Genomic DNA, 20,877 nt, shown 5'->3' with positions numbered 1-20,877 from the left:
AAGGAAGGAAGTGCTGACAGCCAGGATGTGCTGTCATGAATATGAGCACATCCTTCATCAAACTTTTAATCACTTTCCATTGACACTATTGACCAGGACAGAGATTTTCATCACACACACAATTGCAAAAACTATTTTGGGGATAAAATCCACACTTGTCCTATACAATTGCATGTGTATGCCATTATAAGAAAAAACATAAAATTTGAAAATATCTTTGTCACATCTGCACCAGGCTGGCCCTCATATGTATATAACAGACAGCTGAAATTGTTTTGGTTTCTGCTTTCATATTTTATGAGATAAAATAGTATTAGTTACCTGTAGTAGTATAAGGAATAAACATCTAATATCGAATACTAAGATCACATTGAAGATAGTACAAAGTCAGATTTTTTTATTTAGTCATGATTGTTATACGCCACTGACTTAAACCAGTATAATAATTCATTTTGTCATTATATTTTCAGGTGTAGTGAATCTGGAAGAAATCCGTAAAGAACTGCAGCTGAAAAAGAACTTCACAGAAGAAAACTTGAAACGTTTGCAAATTTTACGTTATGGACAAATAGACCAAGCCATTGCAAATAAGGTATAGCTAAAAAAAGTGTTACAGAAACCTGATTGTAAAGTTTTTCTTGTTAAAATGATTGAAATACAGGTCACAGTTTTTATAGAAAAGAACATTTTAATATACAGGGTCCATCATAGGAATTGGATGGTTTTAAATAAGATTTACTTAGTTTTGCTTTAAAATATTTTTATTTATAACAGTAAGTAGTATACATTGAAAATTTATGTTTGAAGTGCATGTCACTAAGATGTTAGCCATTTATATGTATGCATTATTGTAGCCAGTTTTGAAAACTGCAAGTAGTGCCAGTTAACATGTAACATGGAATGCAAAAGATTTCCTCTGGAGTGTCATCTTCAAGAAAGTGTGGCTCGTTAACATTTACTTCGGACTTGACTGTACCTCCCACTTCAAAACAAGGCTTACAACTTAGATAAGAGATTTTGGGGGGGGGGGGGGGGGAGCAGTCGAGATGGCCATATCTGGAGGTAAGGTTAACTAGAAACTGATCTTATAAGACAGCCATTGAATTACGAGCTGTGTATGGAGTTTTACCATCATGAAACCATACTCGCTTCATTGTCCATCAAAAAACTACAGTCCACTAATGCTCTACTCCCCACTACACATGGAACTCTCAGTTTCAGACTCAATAGAGGGTACTCCTTGTAACATAAGAGAATTCCCGTTATACCAGTATCTAAAGTTTTGTTCGTTATTAGTTCCATTTAAATGAAAATAGGCTTCATCACGTGAAGAAAAATCATGTTTTCATTATTATTATTCATGATTTTGTAAACGACATGACGCGCTTCATAATTACCTTCACTATGTTGCTGACGTACTTGAATGTTGTTTGGGCGACAATTGAACTCAGTGTCGAACTGGTGGCACTGTTGATTTGTTAATCCCTAGACTTGCAGCACACATTAAGTAGCAGCTTATGGCCTTGTATTGCAGACAACCTAACTTGCTCAGTGTTTTCAAGTTGATGGGTTGTGTTAACAAGTAAGTGGTCCTTTGTCATTCGGGGCTAGGTGTGTTGAAGTTTTTGTCCCTTCTCTGTGCCTGGATCAGAATAACAAAATGATTGACAGACACTGAAGGATCAATGTTGTCGATTAGCTGTTAGATACACATGCAGTATGGCAGCAACAGCTGTTCATTTCGTTACTGAATTCTTTCATATGTTTTCCTTTAATCTGCAGTACTGAGTTCACCTTGCAGGATCATTGTAGCCGTATCACTTTGCTGCTCACTTTCACTATTAGCTATGAACATTCTTTTGCATATTATGAAGAAGAATCAATACAAGAAAGAAAACATTTGATTAAAACGAATGGCAGTAGAAACATCAGCAACCTTAATTTTCGTCCACAGTGCGATATGGCAATGGTGAATGAAACAGAAGGCAACTAAACTGTATTCTTTGGTTGGTTGTTGCTGTGGTTGCTCTTTTGTAAACAACTAGCTGTCGATCAGGTTGTTGTTCACATCTTGGTATAAATGGCAGTGGAGTCTGGAACAGTTCAGTGGACAAAAATATTAAAATGGATGCAAAAGTTGTGTTGTGTGTTCATTACAGACTCAGTGTTTATGAAAAAGCATTGGAGAGCAAACATACGATGCTCTATGTTCCCTGGTGTCACAACAGCTAAACTTCACTCTAATGGGCAAATCAAGGCCACCATCCAGTGTGAGGCCAACCACTCAACTCTACTACCCAGTACAAAAATGATATTTCCTTTATGAATTCTGTATGTTCTAAGCCTTACTGCACTACATTTATTCCATTCCCTGCTGTTACCATTCGCCTGCACCTCAAGGCAAACTGATTTGCATAATGAAGGAATCAGTAAACTACAAGTGTTTCAATTTTACATCATATTCCTCTTACAGCTGAATTTTGCTGTATCAATATTTGAATGTAGGCTCTACTCAGATGGTAGAAAGGGTTAATCCACAATGTGGAACTCATTTTGTAGAATAAATGTTAAGTACTCTGAGGAATTATCTTCAAGGGACACTGAACATCTTTCTACAGTTTTAAAGCTTCTTAAAATTATGTTATTACTTACGTTATTTTCAGTGATGTAACTGTATTTGCTTTATTTTGCATGATAAGAGTACATTTCATTGTTAGGAATGAAACATTTTAAATGTTGAACTATCTCATTTGTCTGTGTTATTTTTTGCAAAATTCAGAGTTTGTTTCTGCCAAAATATGAGATATTTCATAAAAACCACCGATTTCATGTTATTTTACTAAAAACCACAAATTTCTCATTTTTTGCGCTATCATCTTAGTAAAATTTTCATGTCTCTAATTGTTGGGAATAGCACAAAAACTCTGAAAAATTTAAAGAATTCCTAACTCCTGATCTAGAGATCTTAAGCCAGTACTTTAAATTGAGGTTGCATCTTAACTCAAATAAGATATAAATTCTGTTTCCACCTGTTCAGTAGACTGCCACACACAGTCTGTGATCTCTTCCCTTAGGAAGACAAACTTTGTCGTAACAGGCATCAACAATACCTTGTGATCATGCTAACATCTGTGTAGCTCTCAAGCAGAAATAACATCCTTCATAAGCTCTGTGGCCTTAGTTGGGGAATTGTCAGCAGACGCTCATTGGTTTGGCATTTTCAACAGTAGAGGACTGTGTATCTCTCTGGCTTAATAGTCCATAAGTGGAAAAGATAGATGTACTATTAATGATGCCATGTGCATTATAAATGGGTCGGTATGATCTGCTCTCACATACTGGCTACCTATCTTCAGTCGCATCCCACTTCCTGATATCAGATGTAAATATGTACTACTGTGTGAATATCAGAAAATCGTTGATAACACTGACCTCTCAATATTGAATAATGTATTCCCAGTGGAGTGAAAAAAATGAAAGATCAAGACTTCTCACTTTCATCATGGCCAGGAATCTTGCTGTAAATGACACACTGCTGGTGACAAAACTGTCCTCCACAATGCCTGAAACTCACTCTTTGGTGAGTTCGTACTTGGGTACCAAGGGCCCACAGCCTTTGCAGCACTTTTCCCTTCCATGCTGCATGTGTATCCTCCTGCTACTCTTTTTGCCCTTCCTTAGGAAACATGTCTGTGGTATTTTTGGGAATATGTCCTGATTTTTCAATACCCTAACGTCCGCCCCGGTAGCTGAGTGGTCAGCGTGACACTGTCAATCTTAAGGGCCTGGGTTCGATTCCCGGCTGGGTCGGAGATTTTCTCCGCTCAGGGACTGGTTGTTGTGTTGTCCAAATCATCATCATTTCATCCTCATCGACGCGCAGGTCGCCAAGTGGCGTCAACTCGAAAGACCTGCACCAGGCAAACGGTCTACCCGACGGGAGGCCCTAGCCACACGACATTTCAATACCCTAACATCAGAACAGTCACATCATTTTCTTTCTTTGTTTCTTTCTTTCTTTCTTTCTTTCTTTCTTTCTTTCTGCATTCCTCTTCTCCTGTCATTCTTCTGCTTGAGGGTTTGAGGTTCCTCTTCTTCTTTTTCCTCCCTCAACGCTCCTGAAGGCCAGCCCGCACTCTGGATGCATAACAAGTAACTGGGTAACATGTAAGTTGCAGCCTCGGGTCGATAGGTAGGCTTTGCACATACCCCCTGGTACAAGCCAGCTCAGGGAGAGCTGTTACCTTCCCAAATTTCTGATTGGTCCCTGTGTCAGGAGTTTGGGAGGTGTGACCTGAGGTGTGAACAATCACCTAAGGTGGCTGAGCTACCTATGATGGGCTAGTTCGCAGCTCGTGCTCTAGTGGCTGGCGTTGCTGCTTCTAGATCATGGGGTCACGGGTTTGATTCCTGACCGGGTTGGGGACTGGGTGTTTTTACTGTAATCATCATTCCATTGTCATTTTTGATAGTGGCAAATTATCATCATCATCATTATCTGAGGGTGATCCTCCGTAGGAAGGAGTGCGTCATTGGAGATGCTGACGGTCAAGGGGATCTTCTCACAATGAGCGAGTCATTTTTTTCTCCGTCAACATCTACTGAATGTAAACGGTATGAGGCACCCTATTCAAAGACCCTCCCAGCTGCACCTAGGTTCTTTGTGGTTCCACGTACTGAAGAGTCAGTCCTTTGCTACAGTTATCACGTTTATTATACGGAAAGGTGTCTATGCAGTTGCCGGCCTTGTGAAATGCTGCTCTCATTTTACGCGATGGTTCTTTGTTTTTGGAGACTATGATTGTCAAGCACAACTACTGCTTGCAGTTGTGTGGTGTCATGTGTACTAGGCTTCTCTTTCGTCTGAGGTAGAAATCCAAAGTTACCTCTCTGATCAGAACATCACTGCAGTCCATCAGGTGATGAAAAATGTTGATGTATCATTAGTGCCCACACATGGTCTTTTTTTCACATTTGATAGAGTAGTTCTTCCATCAAAGAGCAAACCGGGCTATGAAATCATCACAGTCCAACCGTACTTTCCTAACCCGATGCGCCGCTGCCAGTGTCATCGTTACAACCACACTCAAATATCCTGTTGAAACCTGGCCTAATGTGTTACTTGTGGTAGGGAGGCTCATGAGGACGATTGCCTGCCTCCTCCTTGCTGTATCAGCTGCAGTGACGACCATGAGTCCTTCTCCCTAGAATGCCCCATGTATCGCGATGAGTGGGCTGTTCAGGAGATCTGAGTGAAGGGAAAGGCACCTTACCCTGTCACTCACAAGTTCTTGGCAAGTCGGAAGTCCTGGGTTTTGCCACCTGACACTTACAGTAACATTCTTGCTACATCTCACTCAAGGACCTGGCCACACAGACTCGCAGCCTCAAATTCAGCACTGTGGTTGTAAAATCACCGAGCATCTCTCTCCTCGTCCAGCTTTGCAACAAGACAAAAATTTTCAGCTCTCATGGTGAAATCACCTGCTACAAAACCAGCAGGTCAGACAGTACGGAAAGAAGACCCCTGCAGATACTTTTCACGTCCTTCCAACCAACAAATATCTGAATCTTAATCTGCCAGCCACAAAGACTCCAAAAACCAAACAAAGGCAAACAGTCCTCTCCTTTAGACTTGGAGATCCTCTTCAACAGTGTCAGTAGTCGGAATTCCTGGGTTTTACCATCTGGCACTTACAGTACTGGTTATGTGGAGTTCGGCTATCTGAGGGTATCACATAGCGACACCCTCACAGGGCTGAACTCCATGTCGCTAGTACGCACCGCCAACCATTTCTTGCCCCTGTAATCCGCAGACTGGCAGAGGGAGAATGCAAACACCTCTGTAGATCTCATGGAGCAGGATCCTCCAGCCTTAGGTTGCCTCCATACTCGCACACGTCCGTCCACTCAATACAATTTGAAACAAGACTTGTCTGATCAGGCAATATGTTTCCAGCCATCAACAGTCCAATGTCAATGTTGACGGGCCCAGACGAGGTGTAAAACTTTGTATTGTGCAGTCATAAAGGGTACATGAGTGGGCCTTCAGTTCCAAAAGCCCGTATCAATGAAATTATGTTGACTGGTTCACACGCTGACACTTGTTGATGGCCCAGCATTGCAATCTGCACCAATTTGCAGGAGGATTGCAATTCTGTCACGCTGGATGATTTTCTCAAGTCGTCGTCAGTCACATTCTTGCAGGATCTTTTTCCAGCTGCAGTGATGTTGGAGATTTGATGTTTTACAGGATTCTTGATATTCATGGTACACTCAAAAAATGGGCGTACAGGAAAACCTTCCTTCATCTCTACCTCAGAGATGCTGTCCCATTGCTCGTGCACTGACTATAACACCACATTTAATTTCACTTAATTCTTGATAACCTGCCATTGTAGCAGCAGTGACTGCTCTGACAACTGTGCCAGACACTTTGTCTTATGTAGTTGTTGCCAACTGCTGCGCCATATTTTGCCTGCTTTCATATCTCTGTATTTGAATACACATGCTTATACCAGTTTCTTTGATGCTTCAGTGTATGAGTGCAGTTCCCCGTCATAGGATGATGGTTAAAAATGCAGGGTGCACACCTTTGAACGTGAATTGCGTTGTGGCATGCCTCAGTCCACCAAGAGACTGGGACACAGTTCTGTGGGCAGTTTCATTGCCTTCTTCGAGATAGCAAAAGAGCTAGCTGGAGTTCATATACTAGTTCTTTTACCTGTTCTACTGCTGCTTCTGTCACGTGATGTAGTCTCTGCTGCCTCAGTCCACCAAGAGACTGGGACACAGTTCTGTGGGCAGTTTCATTGCCTTCTTCGAGATAGCAAAAGAGCTAGCTGGAGTTCATATACTAGTTCTTTTACCTGTTCTACTGCTGCTTCTGTCACGTGATGTAGTCTCTGATGGCACTCTGGGACCTGGGTTCATTTCCCAATTTCTGGCCTGACTATAGCAGTGTCATAGTGGACCCTATTGCTATCTCCAACACCTAGGGCTGTTATTTTGCAGAGATTTCGAGCTCCACCCATTATCACCCTGCCTTCCACTGTAGGAAATGAGTGGAGGTGGCTCGGGCAATACCCTTCTCCTCTCAGATTCGTGAGTGCTAAATTGCCGCTTTTACTATGAGGGAGCTAAATCACGCTCACTTCATCCCGATCCTCCACCCCAGCGCCGGACAATGTTCATTCAGATGTTACAGCACTATTCTCTTGTGGGCAGGCACTTCTCCTTCACACATACAATCGCATCTGGGAAGAGGACGTTTCCCAGTCACTGGCGTGAGGCCAGTGCCATAACCATACCTTAGCCCGCTAAGGACAAACACCTTTCTTGTAGCTACCGCTTCATTTCTCTCATCAGCAGTGTTTGCTGTGATGGAATGTAAGATTCGTGGCTGGCTAGTATGGTGGCTCAAATCGTGCCATTCTGCAGTTGACCGTCTTGTCCCTTTGTCAGACCATGTCACGAATGGTTTTCTGCTGGAATTACCAGATCGTGGTCATGTCTTTTGATTTGGAGAAAGCTACGACGCCTGTTTGAGGACTGGTATCATCCACACTCTCAACAGGTGGGGCTTCTGAGGCGGCCTGCCGTATTTCCTTCAGGAATTTTTAAAAGACTTAGTTTTCACAGTATGTGTGTGTTCTGCCTTGCCAGAAGCCTTTACCCAGGAAAACGGTGTTCCTCAGGATTCCATCCTGAGTGTTGTCTTCTTTGCTGTCACCATCAACCCTCTTATGGTTTCCCTCCCGCCAGGCATCTCTGACGCCCTTTTTGTTGATAATTTTGTGGTCTGTTGCAGTTCTCCATGGACTTGTCTCCTTGAGCAGTGTCTTCAGTGATGTCTTGAATGTCTTTACTCTTGGAGCACCGACAGTGACTTTCACTTTTCCACTGACAAAACTTTTTGTATGAATTTCTGGTGGTGCAGTAGGTTTCTTCCACAGTCTCAACATCTTGGGCATGTTGATCTTCTGTTCACTGAAATTACAAAATTCCTCGGACTTATGCATGATAGGAAACTTTCTTGGGCCACCCACGTGTCTTACTGGCCACTCACTGTACCTGATCCCTTAATGTCCTATGTGTCCTCAGCTGTGTTTCGTGGGGAGCGGATATGACCACCCTCCTCCTTGTGTATTGATCCCTTGTCTGTTCGAAACTAGAATACGGGTGTTTTGTTTGTGCATCTGCATCTCCACCCATATTATACTGTCTAAACACAATCCACCATCATTGTGTCCGTTTGGCCAGTGGTGCCTTTTACACTAGCCCAGTGAGAGTCTGTATGCAGAAGCTGCAGGACTGTTGCTGTCATACCTACTCGATAGTCTCCTCAGTGGATACACATGTGGTTTGTTTGCCATGCCTGGCCACCCATCCTGTGCCTCCTACTTAGACTCCTTTGACCGCCAGCAAGGGGCACGTTCCTCATCTCTGCTACATCCTGAGGTTCTCTTTTCGCTATTACTCTGGCAGCTTAACTTCACTCTACCTGCCAGCTTCCCAGTGGATGTGAACCCTTCACCATCTTGCCTCTGTGCGGTGGCTCGTGTCCAACTTGGGCTTCATTCCCTCACTAAGGACACTATTCCAGACTATATCGCTGTAAGTTTTTCAAACTTTGCATGGAACTTCGCAATTGTACCTTTGTGTACACCAATGGCTCTCAGACTGACCATGGTGTCTGGTGTACCTTCATATTTAGCACCGACAATTTTCAGAATCATTTTCCGGAATACTGCTCAGTATTTACAGCAAACCTCGTCCCCAGCAAGATAGGCATTTCATTTGCTCCAACTGTCTCATTGCCCTTCAGAGACCCTGTTTGCTGTACACAGTCCATCACTTAGTGCAATGGATCCAAGAAAGCTTGCACTTTCTCATTTTGGTGGAACCACTGTGATGTTTGTGAGTCCCGGTCACATTGGTCTGAAGGAAATGAGGCTGCTGATGTTGCTGCCAAGGTTGCAGTCGTCCTACCTTGATCCACTAGTTCTTCCTTTCCTTCTGATCATCTCTGTGCTGCTGTCTGTCAGCAGATGGCATCACTTTGACATCGCCATTGGTCTTTTCTTCATGGGAACAAGCTCCAGGGAATTAAACTTCTCCCAGTGGATTGGCTGATCACCTCTGTCATCTCGCTGTGAATAGACCGTTTTAGATAGGTCGCATATTGAGCACTGTAATTTTAGTCATCGCCCACCACTCTGTGCTCATTGTCATCAGGCCGGCTGGAGTGGCCGAGCGGTTCTAGGCGCTACAGTCTGAAATCGCGCGACTGCTACGGTCGCAGGTTCGAATCCTGCCTTGGGCTTGTATGTGTGTGGTGTCCTTAGGTTAGTTAGGTTTAAGTAGTTCTAAGTTCTAGGGGACTGATGACCTCAGCAGTTAAGTCCCATAATGCTCAGAGCCATTTGAACCATTGTCATCAACCTTTGATGGTTCACCATTTCCTGACTGAATGCCCTTTTTTAAACCACTTACATTCTAATTTATGTTTGCCGTCTGAGTTATCAGCTGTTATATCGAATGATGCAAGGGCTGTTGACCCCATTTAACTTTTAATCTGTCTTAGCAATACGGCAAAGGACATTTAATCTTTAGCTCAAGTTCTCCATTGTCTCTATGGCATGTTTCATGGACCATTCTCCAAGAGGTAGTCCCTGTTTTCAGCTATCTTTCCTTCTTGATTGGCCTTAACGTGTCGTCACTTTTAACTCCTTTTTCGTCTTACTGTTGTATGGTTGAGATATGGGTGCATATTACTGTATCTGTTTTTGTGTCCTAAAACAAAACAAAATGAAACAAAACATCAGAATGGGCCATGGAAGAAGTCAAGTCACTTTCCACAAGTGAAGCAAATCTTGTGACTAGGGTTGGATGACACAGTTGCTAATGTTGCATCAGCATGTCACACAGGTACCTCCAAGGATCTTTTTGAAGATTTCCTAACAGTGACAAGTGGGGGTGACAAACTTTATAAAAAAACCTTGATATTCATGTGTAGCTTGTCATTTGTATTGTATTATGTAGGAGACCTGTGTTTGAAGTGTTGGTATTTAGTAGCTTAGTAATGTATGTATAGCTATTCTTTTGTTTCGGAAACACTTTTCTAAAATGTTTGCCATACAAAAAATAAATTTACAGAAGTCCGAATTCTACTGATCTAATAACCCTGTTCAGCAGTCTCACCTTCAGTTACACACACACACACACACACACACACACACACACTCAAAGAAAGACACATTTTGCATACCTTGGTAAAGAATGAAACTTTCATGTCTACGCAACATCATCATATGGCACTTCTAATTATTTCTGTTAGTGAGTAATCGTCTGACCTCATAACATTTTGTAAATGGATTCACGTTTCTTTCTGGGAATGCTTAACTTCAAATTTCATTATTACTTTATCTATAGGGGTTGAGGTCTATATAAAATGTAATGGCTGTATAAATGGTAGTGTGTTTACCTGTTGCGAGGCTCACTTCACCGAGTGTCCAGCAATAGCGCAAACATTTCATACAAGTAATACATCTGAACTGAACTGTGTTTAGATAAACAATATTTCAGTCTTTATAAATGGAGCAACCTTTTCAACAGATTATGGTGGGTAAATAATTAAGGAAACTCAGTGCACACAGACTGTATTGTCAACAATAAAAAAATCTGTTGGAGTTGTAATATTTATTAATCCAAATTGTGATCATTATTGAGAGTATTGCTGATTGTTGCATTACCCACATGTCCAATCTTCGATACTATCAGATGCACTTTGTTTATGTGGGACTTAACAAAAGAAACAACTTTCACCAGACGTGTGTTGTATTGGTTTGAGAGAAACACTGTGGATGTGGTGCACCTTTTGTCTGTACAGATTAAAACTATGAAAGATGGTTCCTGTTGGAATATGCTGTTGAATTTAATAATATTTTGTTTTACTGTAACATTTGCAAATGTGTTGTGCATAAACCATCAGAGAGTAGATGATGGTCAGGGTGTGTGTGTCAGTTTAGATCTTATGTCATCTTTGGCTGCAATGTGGGTTGGAAGTCGAGTAAGACATCACACTTTGCAGTGACTACAATCGGCGGTAGTTTGTTTGGCTCGTCAATGTGGGCAGTGAGCTGGAGGTTGTGCAAGGTGGTGTGAATGGTGTTGCTGGTCAACTTGAGCCCCTTAGCAAGCTAGTATTCCGTTACAGTTGTAAGGTATGTGAACACCAAAGTGAATTGGTGTGTTGGAAGAGCTCCTGAGTGTTATGTACCTGTGGTACCAATATTGGTGGTACCTCGTGTACTATATGCTCCTGTGAATCCTGTCTCCTGTGCAGGAAGTACAGAATCTTACATTGTCCGTCCACTTGACTGTGAGTGGCATTTCAGTGGTAGAATTAGGCATCGTGTACGGGGTTGATGGGGATCAGGCAGGACCTAGAATGTTTTAAAAATCCACCTAACCAACGAGTTTGTTGCTCTGTTTCACTGAAACTGAAATTGAACCAATGGGACTCACTTCACTTGTTTTAAGGAAACCTGTTTTGTCTGGTGTCAAGACAAGGCAAACACAAAAGGGTAGGGGTCTATTAATCATAGGCAGTTCAAAATATACAGCGAATGATGGTATCCCTTAGGCAAGTAGCAACAAAGGACACCATATGCACTCGTATTGCATGCCTGGGGTCCTCACTCAAAAAGTTGAAGAGGTTATTCAGGAAGTCATTGAGGGAACATGGTGCAGGCAGCTGCAGATTGTGGCACACATTGGAACAAATGATGCCTGTCATCTGGGCTCAGAGGTGATACTTGGGTCATTCCAGTGACTGGCAGAGAAGGTGCGCATGGAGTTTCAATGAAGCTCACAATTTGCAGCATTGTTCCCAGGTCATTCTTTCCTACAGTAAGGGTAGTAGAGGTGATCAACAAAACTACCATCTAATATCCTTGACATCAATTTGTTGTAGAATCTTAGGATGTACTCTGAGTTCAAATATGATGAGATACTTGAAACAGAATGATCTTCTCCATGCCAACCAGCATTCATTCTGAAAACATCAATCATCTGAAGTCCAACTCACATGACATATTGAAAGCTACAGATTAAGGCAGGCAGATAGATGCAGTCTTTCTTGATTTCCAAGAAGCATTTGAGTCAGTACCACACCTACACTTATGGTCAAAAGTATGATCGTATGTGGTATGTGTGAAGTTGGGTTGAGAAACTTTCAGTAGGAAGGACACAGCATGTTGTCTTGGATGGAAAGTCATCATCAGATGTAGAAGTAATTTCGAGTGTGGCCCAGGGAAGTGTATTGGGATCCTTGTTGTTGATGTTGTATATTAATGACCTTGCAGATAGTATTAACATTAACCTCAGACTTTTTACAGGTGATGCAGTTATCTATAATGAAGTGCTGTCCTGCATAAATATTCAGTCAGATCATGATTTCAAAATTGCGTGAAGACTTGCTTTAAATGTTCAAAAATGTAAAATTGTGCACTTCACAAAATGAAAAAAACGTAGTGTCCTATAACATCATTAAGTCACCTTAGGAATTGGTCAGCTCATACAAATACCTGGGTGTGACACTTAGTAGTGATATGAAATGGAATGATCACATAGGTTCTGTTGTGGGTAAAGCAAGTGGGAGACTTCAGTTAATTGGTGAAATAAAAGTGCAATCAGTCTACAAAAGAAATTGTGTACAAAGCACTTGTGTGACCCATTCTAGAATATTGCTCGAGTGTGTGGGATCCTTACCAAATAAGATGAACAGGGAATAATGAATGTATTCAGAGAAGGGCAGAACATATGGTTACAGGATTGCTTGATCTCCGGAAAAGATACTGAAGAAACTGAACTGGCTGACTCTTGAAGATTTAAAACTATTGCGAGTAAGTCTGCAACAGTTCCAAGAACTGGCTTTAAATGATGGCTCTAGTAATAGACTACAACCACCTGCAAATCGCTAACATAGGGATCTTGTGGACAAGATGAGAATAAATACAGTGTGTTCAGAGGCATTCAGTCAGTCATTCTTCCCACACTCAATATGCGAATGGAACGGGAGAAAAACCTAATAACTAGTACAAAGGGATGTACCCTCTGCCATGCACTTTACAATGGTTTGCAGAGTATAGACGTTGAATTAGAGTACAAGAACATGCACCCCGTCCCCCACATCGAACAATCATCCCTGCGTCTGCTGTTTCCACATGTGGGGGTCATCAGTCGCTTATACAGCTGGCCACACCTGTCGGCTGTGGTGGTGTTGTCAACAGTCGCAGATCATACGCGCCCCATCAGGTGGTAGGCTGACAGGACATTGACTGCTAGATTTTATGTATGTATGTATGTATCATGTTATGAATAAAGTTGTGTGAAAGTAACTTGACTATTGCATGATTACTGGTTACTTTCTCGCCCTGATGACCCAATATCCTACCACTGGTCGACCTGCACCACATCCCATTTAGTATAGCTTGCACGTTCTTCACCCTCCCATAGCAGAAAGACTTACTAACAGATCACATCATCATATGCTTATTTAAGATGAATCTGAGTTGTGTTCCATAGTTGTTAGTCAAGTTTGGTTTTATTCACAATATACATAAATGACCTGGTGGATGACATCGGAAGTTCACTGAGGCTTTTTGCAGATGATGCTGTGGTGTATCGAGAGGTTGCAACAGCGGAAAATTGTACTGAAATGCAGGAGGATCTGCAGTGAATTGACGCATGGTGCACGGAATGGCAATTGAATCTCAATGTAGACAAGTGTAATGTGATGCGAATACATAGAAAGATAGGTCCCTTATCATTTAGCTACAAAATAGCAGGTCAACGACTGGAAGCAGTTAATTCCATAAATTATCTGGGAGTACGCATTAGGAGTGATTTAAAATGGAATGATCATATAAAGTTGATCGTTGGTAAAGCAGATGCCAGACTGAGATTCATTGGAAGAATCCTAAGGAAATGCAATCTGACAACAAAGGAAGTAGGTTACAGTACGCTTGTTTGCCCACTGCTTGAATACTGCTCAGCAGTGTGGGATCCGCACCAGATAGGGTTGATAGAAGATATAGAGAAGATCCAACGGAGAGCAGCGCGCTTCGTTACAGGATCATTTAGTAATTGCGAAAGCGTTACGGAGATGATAGATAAACTCCAGTGGAAGACTCTGCAGGAGAGACACTCAGTAGCTCGGTACGGGCTTTTGTTAGTTTCGAGAACATACCTGCACCGAAGAGTCAAGCAGTATATTGGTCCCTCCTATGTATATCTCGCGAAGAGACCATGAGGATAAAATCAGAGAGATTAGAGCCCACACAGAAGCATACCGACAATCCTTCTTTCCACGTACAATACGAGACTGGAATAGAAGGGAGAACCGATGCAGGTACTCAGGGTACCCTCCGCCACACACCGTCAGGTGGCTTGCGGAGTATGGATGTAGATCTAGATTCCAGATCTATACCATGAGCTAGGGGCTAGGAGTCTGGTCTGTCACCGTGTTTTTTCTCTCACCCTCTCCCCCCTCTCTAATATTTTATTGTATTTTATTTTAACTGTGGATGGAATGTGTATTCTGGTCAAACCAATTTTAAATAATTGTTGCTAAAATGGGAGCATATTAATTGTCAACAATATGTTTCTACTTAAGAATACCAACATGGCATCAGTAAAATATTACTAAATTTATGCTTTGTCTTTTACAGATCCTTGAGCGAGCAAGTAAATGCACTAAAGGAGATAAGAATCTGAAAACTGAAGACACAACTGTTTTTACAGAGGAAGATTTTAAGAACTTTGAAGAGGAATACATTGATACGTAGATCATTGTGTATAACAGCCGTTTAGAATCGCTAAAGAAATATTGTCATCGTATTATTGTAGTTACAGTACTGACTGTTTTCTAATGGGATGTTTTCAGAAAGCAAAAGTATGGCTTTTAACTATTTGTTATCTTGGAAGTCTATAGGCGTGTGTGCTTAACTGTCGAACAATGCGTGACGCTTTACTTGGAAAAATATTCATTTTGTTCAGTAGTTTATTTTACTTTCTTTACACTGTTTGGGTTATAGCTCTACCCTTTGTTGATGATGGACATCCTCTTAGGCTTCTGTTTCCATCTGTTCATTATGCTCTTTTGATCCCTGCTTTCATGGGACTTGGTTTTATTGGAGGGCTAATAGTTTTTACTGTATATGCAATTCACCAGCCATGAAAAAGTGGCTTGTAATTGGCGTCTCAGGTGTAACGTGTGGTGGGAAGACGACAGTTGCACGTTCTTTGCATGAAAGCCTTCCAGGTTCATGTCTCTTGTGCCAGGATGACTATTTTCTGCCTCCAGATAGCAGCAAGCATACATGGATCCCAACACTTAACCACATAAACTGGGAGATAATGTCAAGTGTTGATATGAACAAAATGTGGGCAGACATTAAAAGAATTACCCAGTTTAATTTCCTGCAGCATTTTAGCCATTGCAAAATACACGAAGAAAAAAGTAGTAATGACCTACCACTGATGAATTTTGAAGCTTTAGCAGGTGAATTACCATTTCACATCTTAATAATTGAAGGATTTTTGGTATTGAATTATCAGCCGATTGTGGAAATTTGTCACTTAAAATATTATTTAACACTCACCAGGGATCAATGCTGGGAAAGAAGGAAAGTTCGTGTCTATGATCCCCCTGATGTACCTGGTTATTTTGATGTGTGTGTTTGGCCTGAGTATGAAAAACACAGAGATGAAGTTTTTCAGACTGTTGCTGATGTTCATATTATAGATGGTACAAATGATGTGAGGCAAGTTGTGTCTAATATATTTCTTGACATGATGAAATATAAGAAAATTACCATGTGAACTATTTGATTTATCTCTAATTTTCTTGAGATTCATGTAGCAATGACTATTTTATTGTGTTCACAAAACTTTCTAAGTCACTGTACAAGAAATTCAAAATTGAGAAAATATAACATATAATTTCTCAATGTACAGATCCACAAACAAGATGGAAGTTAAATAAAAACTAGATTATAATGTTGTGTTTTTAGACATCTATGTCAAGACATAGCAATTTTAACAGGATGTTCTTCAAAATAAATAATCAATTTGCACATGGAATCAGATTTCCCTATTTCCCAAATATTTGTTTCCTTCTACAACACTGTAGTCCTTTGATAATATCGCAGCTTCAAAATTCTGTAATTTCATATAAAGAATGCAGTAGATAACCCCCTTTCAGTCTTGATGTGCAATATAATGGGCATGGCCTTTTACACATGTTGTAATAGCAAATTATTTCATTCACCTTTTACACTCAGTAGCCTATTTATTGGACATTTCACTTTTAGTTTCACAGTTCTTGATGACCGAGCAAGTGGAGCTGCACTGTGAACTGATTTCTGCAGACTCCTTGTGAAACCATGCCAGATGCATTCAGTGTCTGTCAGACACTCGGGGGACAGCCTGACGATTTGCCTTTACACAAACAAATGGTTTCTCGAAATTGTTCATTCCACCGTGTAATGCTCTGTGCTGTAGGGAGATCCACACATACCTAGCATGAAAGTCACACTTTACAGTTATTACTGACCCTCACTATGCAAAATGTAGAACACAAAAGATTTCTGTTGTCCCGACACCGTTTTTACTAATACTAAAGTGGGAGCACATTGCTGCTACCTAGCGGGAACCGTGTAAAACAAGAATTTGCTCTTTCCAACAGTACTTTGGTCACACACATATCTCAAATAACATAATAGTTCCAATTTTTAAAAATAGGATGATTCTTTTGATACACCCCTTACATTGGTATTTTTGATTTTGTTTTTTTCTGAACACACAGCAGATTTCGCATCTGTAGTGATGTCGTGACGAGAGACTGTTGCAGTGTCCCATGCTTCCAAACATACACTCTGCCCGCCACTCTCTCATTGACTGCTTAGAACCTGCCACCTGACATACCCTCTGTTATTCCTGTCAGCCCTCGACAACAATACTGTAAAATATGTAACTACACCACTGGACCCAATCTATACTTTTAGCATATGCTGCAGAAATGTATGCTTTTCTTGACTATTTGTCAAATTTTAAAGTCAGTTTGATTCTGAGTTCAAATTAATTCAGGCAGACTGAAGTTTATACATGGTAGGTTTTCATAAAAAGTCAAAGTACACAGTATAGATTCCCGTGGTTTGCAGCACGACGAAATTTGCTACCCTCTCATGTGGTCCCCTCACCCCCTTCCCCTGCTACTCATTGTAGACATCAGCCAACCAGGTGACATTCTTCCCCCTCGAACGCTTCCATAGAGCTGTGCTTGTGGTACATAAATAAAAGATTGCAGATACAATTCAGTCCCGCATTTAGCTGACATCTGTTGGTACTACCTCTGCAACATGTCTTTCTTCTGTAATTTATCATTTCCGGTGTAATTTATTCTTGCGACAACAATTGTGATCAATTTAATGCATTTTATTTTGTCTGTTAGGTATTTAGTTCTGGATTAATTTTCTTTCTCATTTCATCTGAATTTCACCATCTTGTTCTAAAGCTGATTAAAAGCTAGTGTCATTTTCCCTGGTATTCTAATGTATAACAGTGATGGAATTTCTCATTTGCAATCCTCTTGGTAAATTATTGGGTACAGAATCAAGTGATGTTCTTGGAAGAACAAGATTTTTGCCTTCGAACGTTACCTTTACTTAGAAACCAGCATAAATGTATTTGTATATTGTATGAGAGCTTTTATTGCACACCTGTCCAAATAAAACAAAAGTTTGTAAGTTGATAGAATCTAATACTATTGTTAATTTTTAAGGAGAGCATTAGGTTGTTGTAATGGCTAAATCATAGTTACTTGCTTCAAATATCACATGACTGTTCAAGCAAGATCGATAATGTATTGAGCACTTCTGCATATCAGAAACTCTTGAGCCTATTCGAATGAAAGTATTGTTTACAATACCCTTTGGAATTCTTCAAAATAAATTTGTACGAAACTTCAGTAGCCAAAGCTTCATTTGTAAATGTAAGGCGACCCTTGTATTAATCTATTAAACAATGTAAAAACATTTTCAGCAGCCACAGTTTAATATGTGAATATGAGACTACCCCCCTTTTTTTATGATGAATTTGGGACAAGGGCACAATGAACTAATTGCCATGTGGACAGATAGGATTGGTGAGATGCAAAGAAATTTCAGAGAAGCTGTTGGTGCAGTGCCAAGAAGAGAATGTTTAAAAAGAACAGTTGAGTTAATTGACTTTCTAGATAGTGTGTGTTTCATACAATGATTTTATAAAGGTAGAGCACACACAGTTGTGAGAAGTCGAATGGTCAATTGCAGTAGAAATTTCACCATAAGAAGAGAGTGTGGTATTCTGTGTGAGCGAAAGCGGAATAGTCCCACAAGTGAAACTTGGGTGCGTTAACAAGACGGTAGGACTGTTAAGTGTTATATGTGTGTGTAATCTGAGAGCAAGTTGCCACTAAATATTGAATGAATAAGCCAGAGGGTCAAGTCTACATTCTGACAGCCAAGAGTTTACTAATTTTTGGTATCATTGTGCTAACACAGGTGCAGAATGTAAAGTGTGATTAATAGAAGTGACTAATATTGATCCTAGCACTTTCCAAGGGAACTATGGGGGGGGGGGGGGGGAGTGTGTGTGAGAGAGAGAGAGAGAGAGAGAAAGAGAGAGAGAGAGAGAGAGAGAGAGAGAGAGAGAGAGAGAGAGAGAGATGAAGTTTATAAAGATGCTCCTAGTATAATATAATGGGTCACAGTACTGAGGGTAAGACACGTAACTTGCTTTAAATGTAAGCAAACATAGGCTATCCCAGGGACTGAAATGAAAGTGCATGGTGCACACACACAGTTGAAATACATAAGAGTGTCCAGTGTCAAGCGTCAAGCAAAAATAGGAAAAATCCAGGAAACTAAAAGGGGACAAAGCTGCACAGCCAGGTGTTGTCACATTAAAGAAGTCCACAGTCCATACTGTACCACTGAGAATGAAGTGATAGTTATGTATTGTGTAAAATTGAGGAAAAAATTGAAATTATTGATAGGTGTAGGGGACAGTTATACTTGATAAAGAAAGCAAGTATTCCTGGTAGTTGTAATGTTAGAATAAATTGAGCAGAAAGGTTTTAGCCAAAAGGTGAGTGTTAAGTAGTATAGATGCAGTGGAAATGCACCTAAGTATGAAAGGTGCTGTAAAAGTTGGGCAAAAGTTTCATGTTTATGGGCCAGGGTTAGATATTCCATGTGATGGGTTGATAGGTAGAGATTTTCCAACTCAGCATAAGGTTAAGTTAAACTATAGAGCAAATGTGTTAATACGAGGGCAAGACATAAATGTAACAGTAGAGGTGAATGTAAAGGTCATGGGTTTGAGGCCAATCATGAGTCTGATGGGGAAGTATGACCACAAGAGGAAAAGAGAATACTGTTAAAAGGGTACACTAATCTCCTGTGAGATAGTGGAAGGGAAATGGTTATCCTGAAATTGAACATAGTATGTAGGGTGTACATATCAGAGTAATTATTAAGAACACAGTATAGTTGCACAGTGAGTGCATTGAATGTGTTAGAGGACCCAGTTCATTTACAGAATTTTGCATTAGTGACTGAAGAAATAGAGCATACTTGTGAAAGTATGCAAAGTAGTGAGCAGTAAAGAAGCCTTAGAGAAAACAGCTGTGTCAAGAATTGATCACTTAAATGCAAAGAGAAAGGTGCAGTAGTGGGGTTTGCATGGAATATGGAGATGTATTTCATCCACTAGGTGACATTTGTCATACAAGCCTGCAGTAAAGAGTAGGGTACCAATAGCACCTGAACATCCAGGAAATGTGGTGAATGCTAGATTGTACTGGACACTGGACGCATAGAAAGCAGTTTCAAAAGAGCTCATTTGAGCATATGTTTAAAGATAACAAATAGTTTAAAGCAAGAATGGTGGAATACACCATTCTTGTTGGTTCTGAAAAATATGGTTACCAGTGGTAAAAAGAAATGGAGAACCATGGACTACAAACAGTCGATATTACTGTACATGATGCAGTTCACTACCAAATATCTCTGATAACTTGGAGCAATTAAAGCAGACAAAGTACTTCTCAGTGCATCATCTTGCAAGTGTATACCGTCAATACCATCAAATATTGCTAGATGAGAAAGACAAAGAATGATAATGACCAATTCAAACTTCAGCACTATGAATATAAGTGAATGCCAATGGACTTGAAGAGAGCCTAAGATATTTTAAATGGTTAATGAAACTTGCATTGGTGGGGAGGTTTGCATGTCTCAGCGATACAGATAGCCACACCGTAGGTGCAATCACAACAGAGGGACATCTGTTGAGAGGCCAGACGAACGTGTGGTTCCTGAAGAGGGGCAGGATTGATCTAACCTTGTAGTATCAACCAAAACAGCCTTGCTGTGCTGGTACTGTGAATGGCTGAAGGCAAGGGAATTTTTTCCGGTGGCATGCAGCTGTACTGTACTGTTGAGTAAAATGTTTCTGAGGTAAAATACTCCCTCATTTGGATATTTGGGTGGGGGCTACTCAGGAGGATTTCATTACCAGAAGAAGCGTAACTGGTGTTCTGTGGATTGGAATGTTGAATTTGATACCTTAATCACGCAGATTGTAAGACATTTCCAGGGGCAGATGTGGACTCTGACCACAATCTGTTGGTTATGAACTGTAGAAACTGCAAAAAGGTGGGAATTTAAGGAGATGGGACCTAGATAAACTGAAAGAACCAGAGGTTGTACAGAGTTTCAGGGAGAGCATAAGGGAACAATTTACAGGAATGGGGGAAAGAAATACAGT

The 20,877-nt window shown here is 40.7% G+C and overlaps 2 protein-coding genes across 3 annotated transcripts in view; both read left to right on the top strand.

The window, feature by feature from the left end:
- Positions 1–18,034, top strand: part of LOC126354162 (uncharacterized) — a 45,816-nt gene extending 27,782 nt beyond the window's left edge. For both annotated transcript variants that reach the window (XM_050003582.1, XM_050003583.1), the window contains 2 exons: positions 471–592; positions 14,736–18,034. In XM_050003582.1, coding sequence (XP_049859539.1) covers positions 471–592; positions 14,736–14,852 — 239 coding nt within the window. In that variant the 3' untranslated portion in view covers positions 14,853–18,034. The remainder of the gene's footprint in view (positions 1–470; positions 593–14,735) is intronic.
- Positions 15,241–18,034, top strand: LOC126354161 (nicotinamide riboside kinase 1). The gene has a single exon (XM_050003581.1). It carries the CDS (start codon positions 15,241–15,243, stop codon positions 15,886–15,888), a length of 648 nt encoding a protein of 215 aa, XP_049859538.1. The 3' UTR covers positions 15,889–18,034.
- Positions 18,035–20,877: the final 2,843 nt, after the last annotated feature.

Source organism: Schistocerca gregaria, chromosome 3 (genome assembly GCF_023897955.1).
Source record: "Schistocerca gregaria isolate iqSchGreg1 chromosome 3, iqSchGreg1.2, whole genome shotgun sequence".
Taxonomy (NCBI): domain Eukaryota; kingdom Metazoa; phylum Arthropoda; class Insecta; order Orthoptera; family Acrididae; genus Schistocerca; species Schistocerca gregaria.
The sequence above is the reverse complement of the archived record's forward strand: the minus strand, read 5'-3'. Positions and strand labels throughout refer to the sequence as shown.

What these genes read in the sequence shown, in the direction of transcription:
- LOC126354161 (XM_050003581.1), top strand. Translation starts at nt 15,241, where the DNA reads ATGAAAAAGTGGCTTGTAATTGGCGTCTCAGGTGTAACGTGTGGTGGG.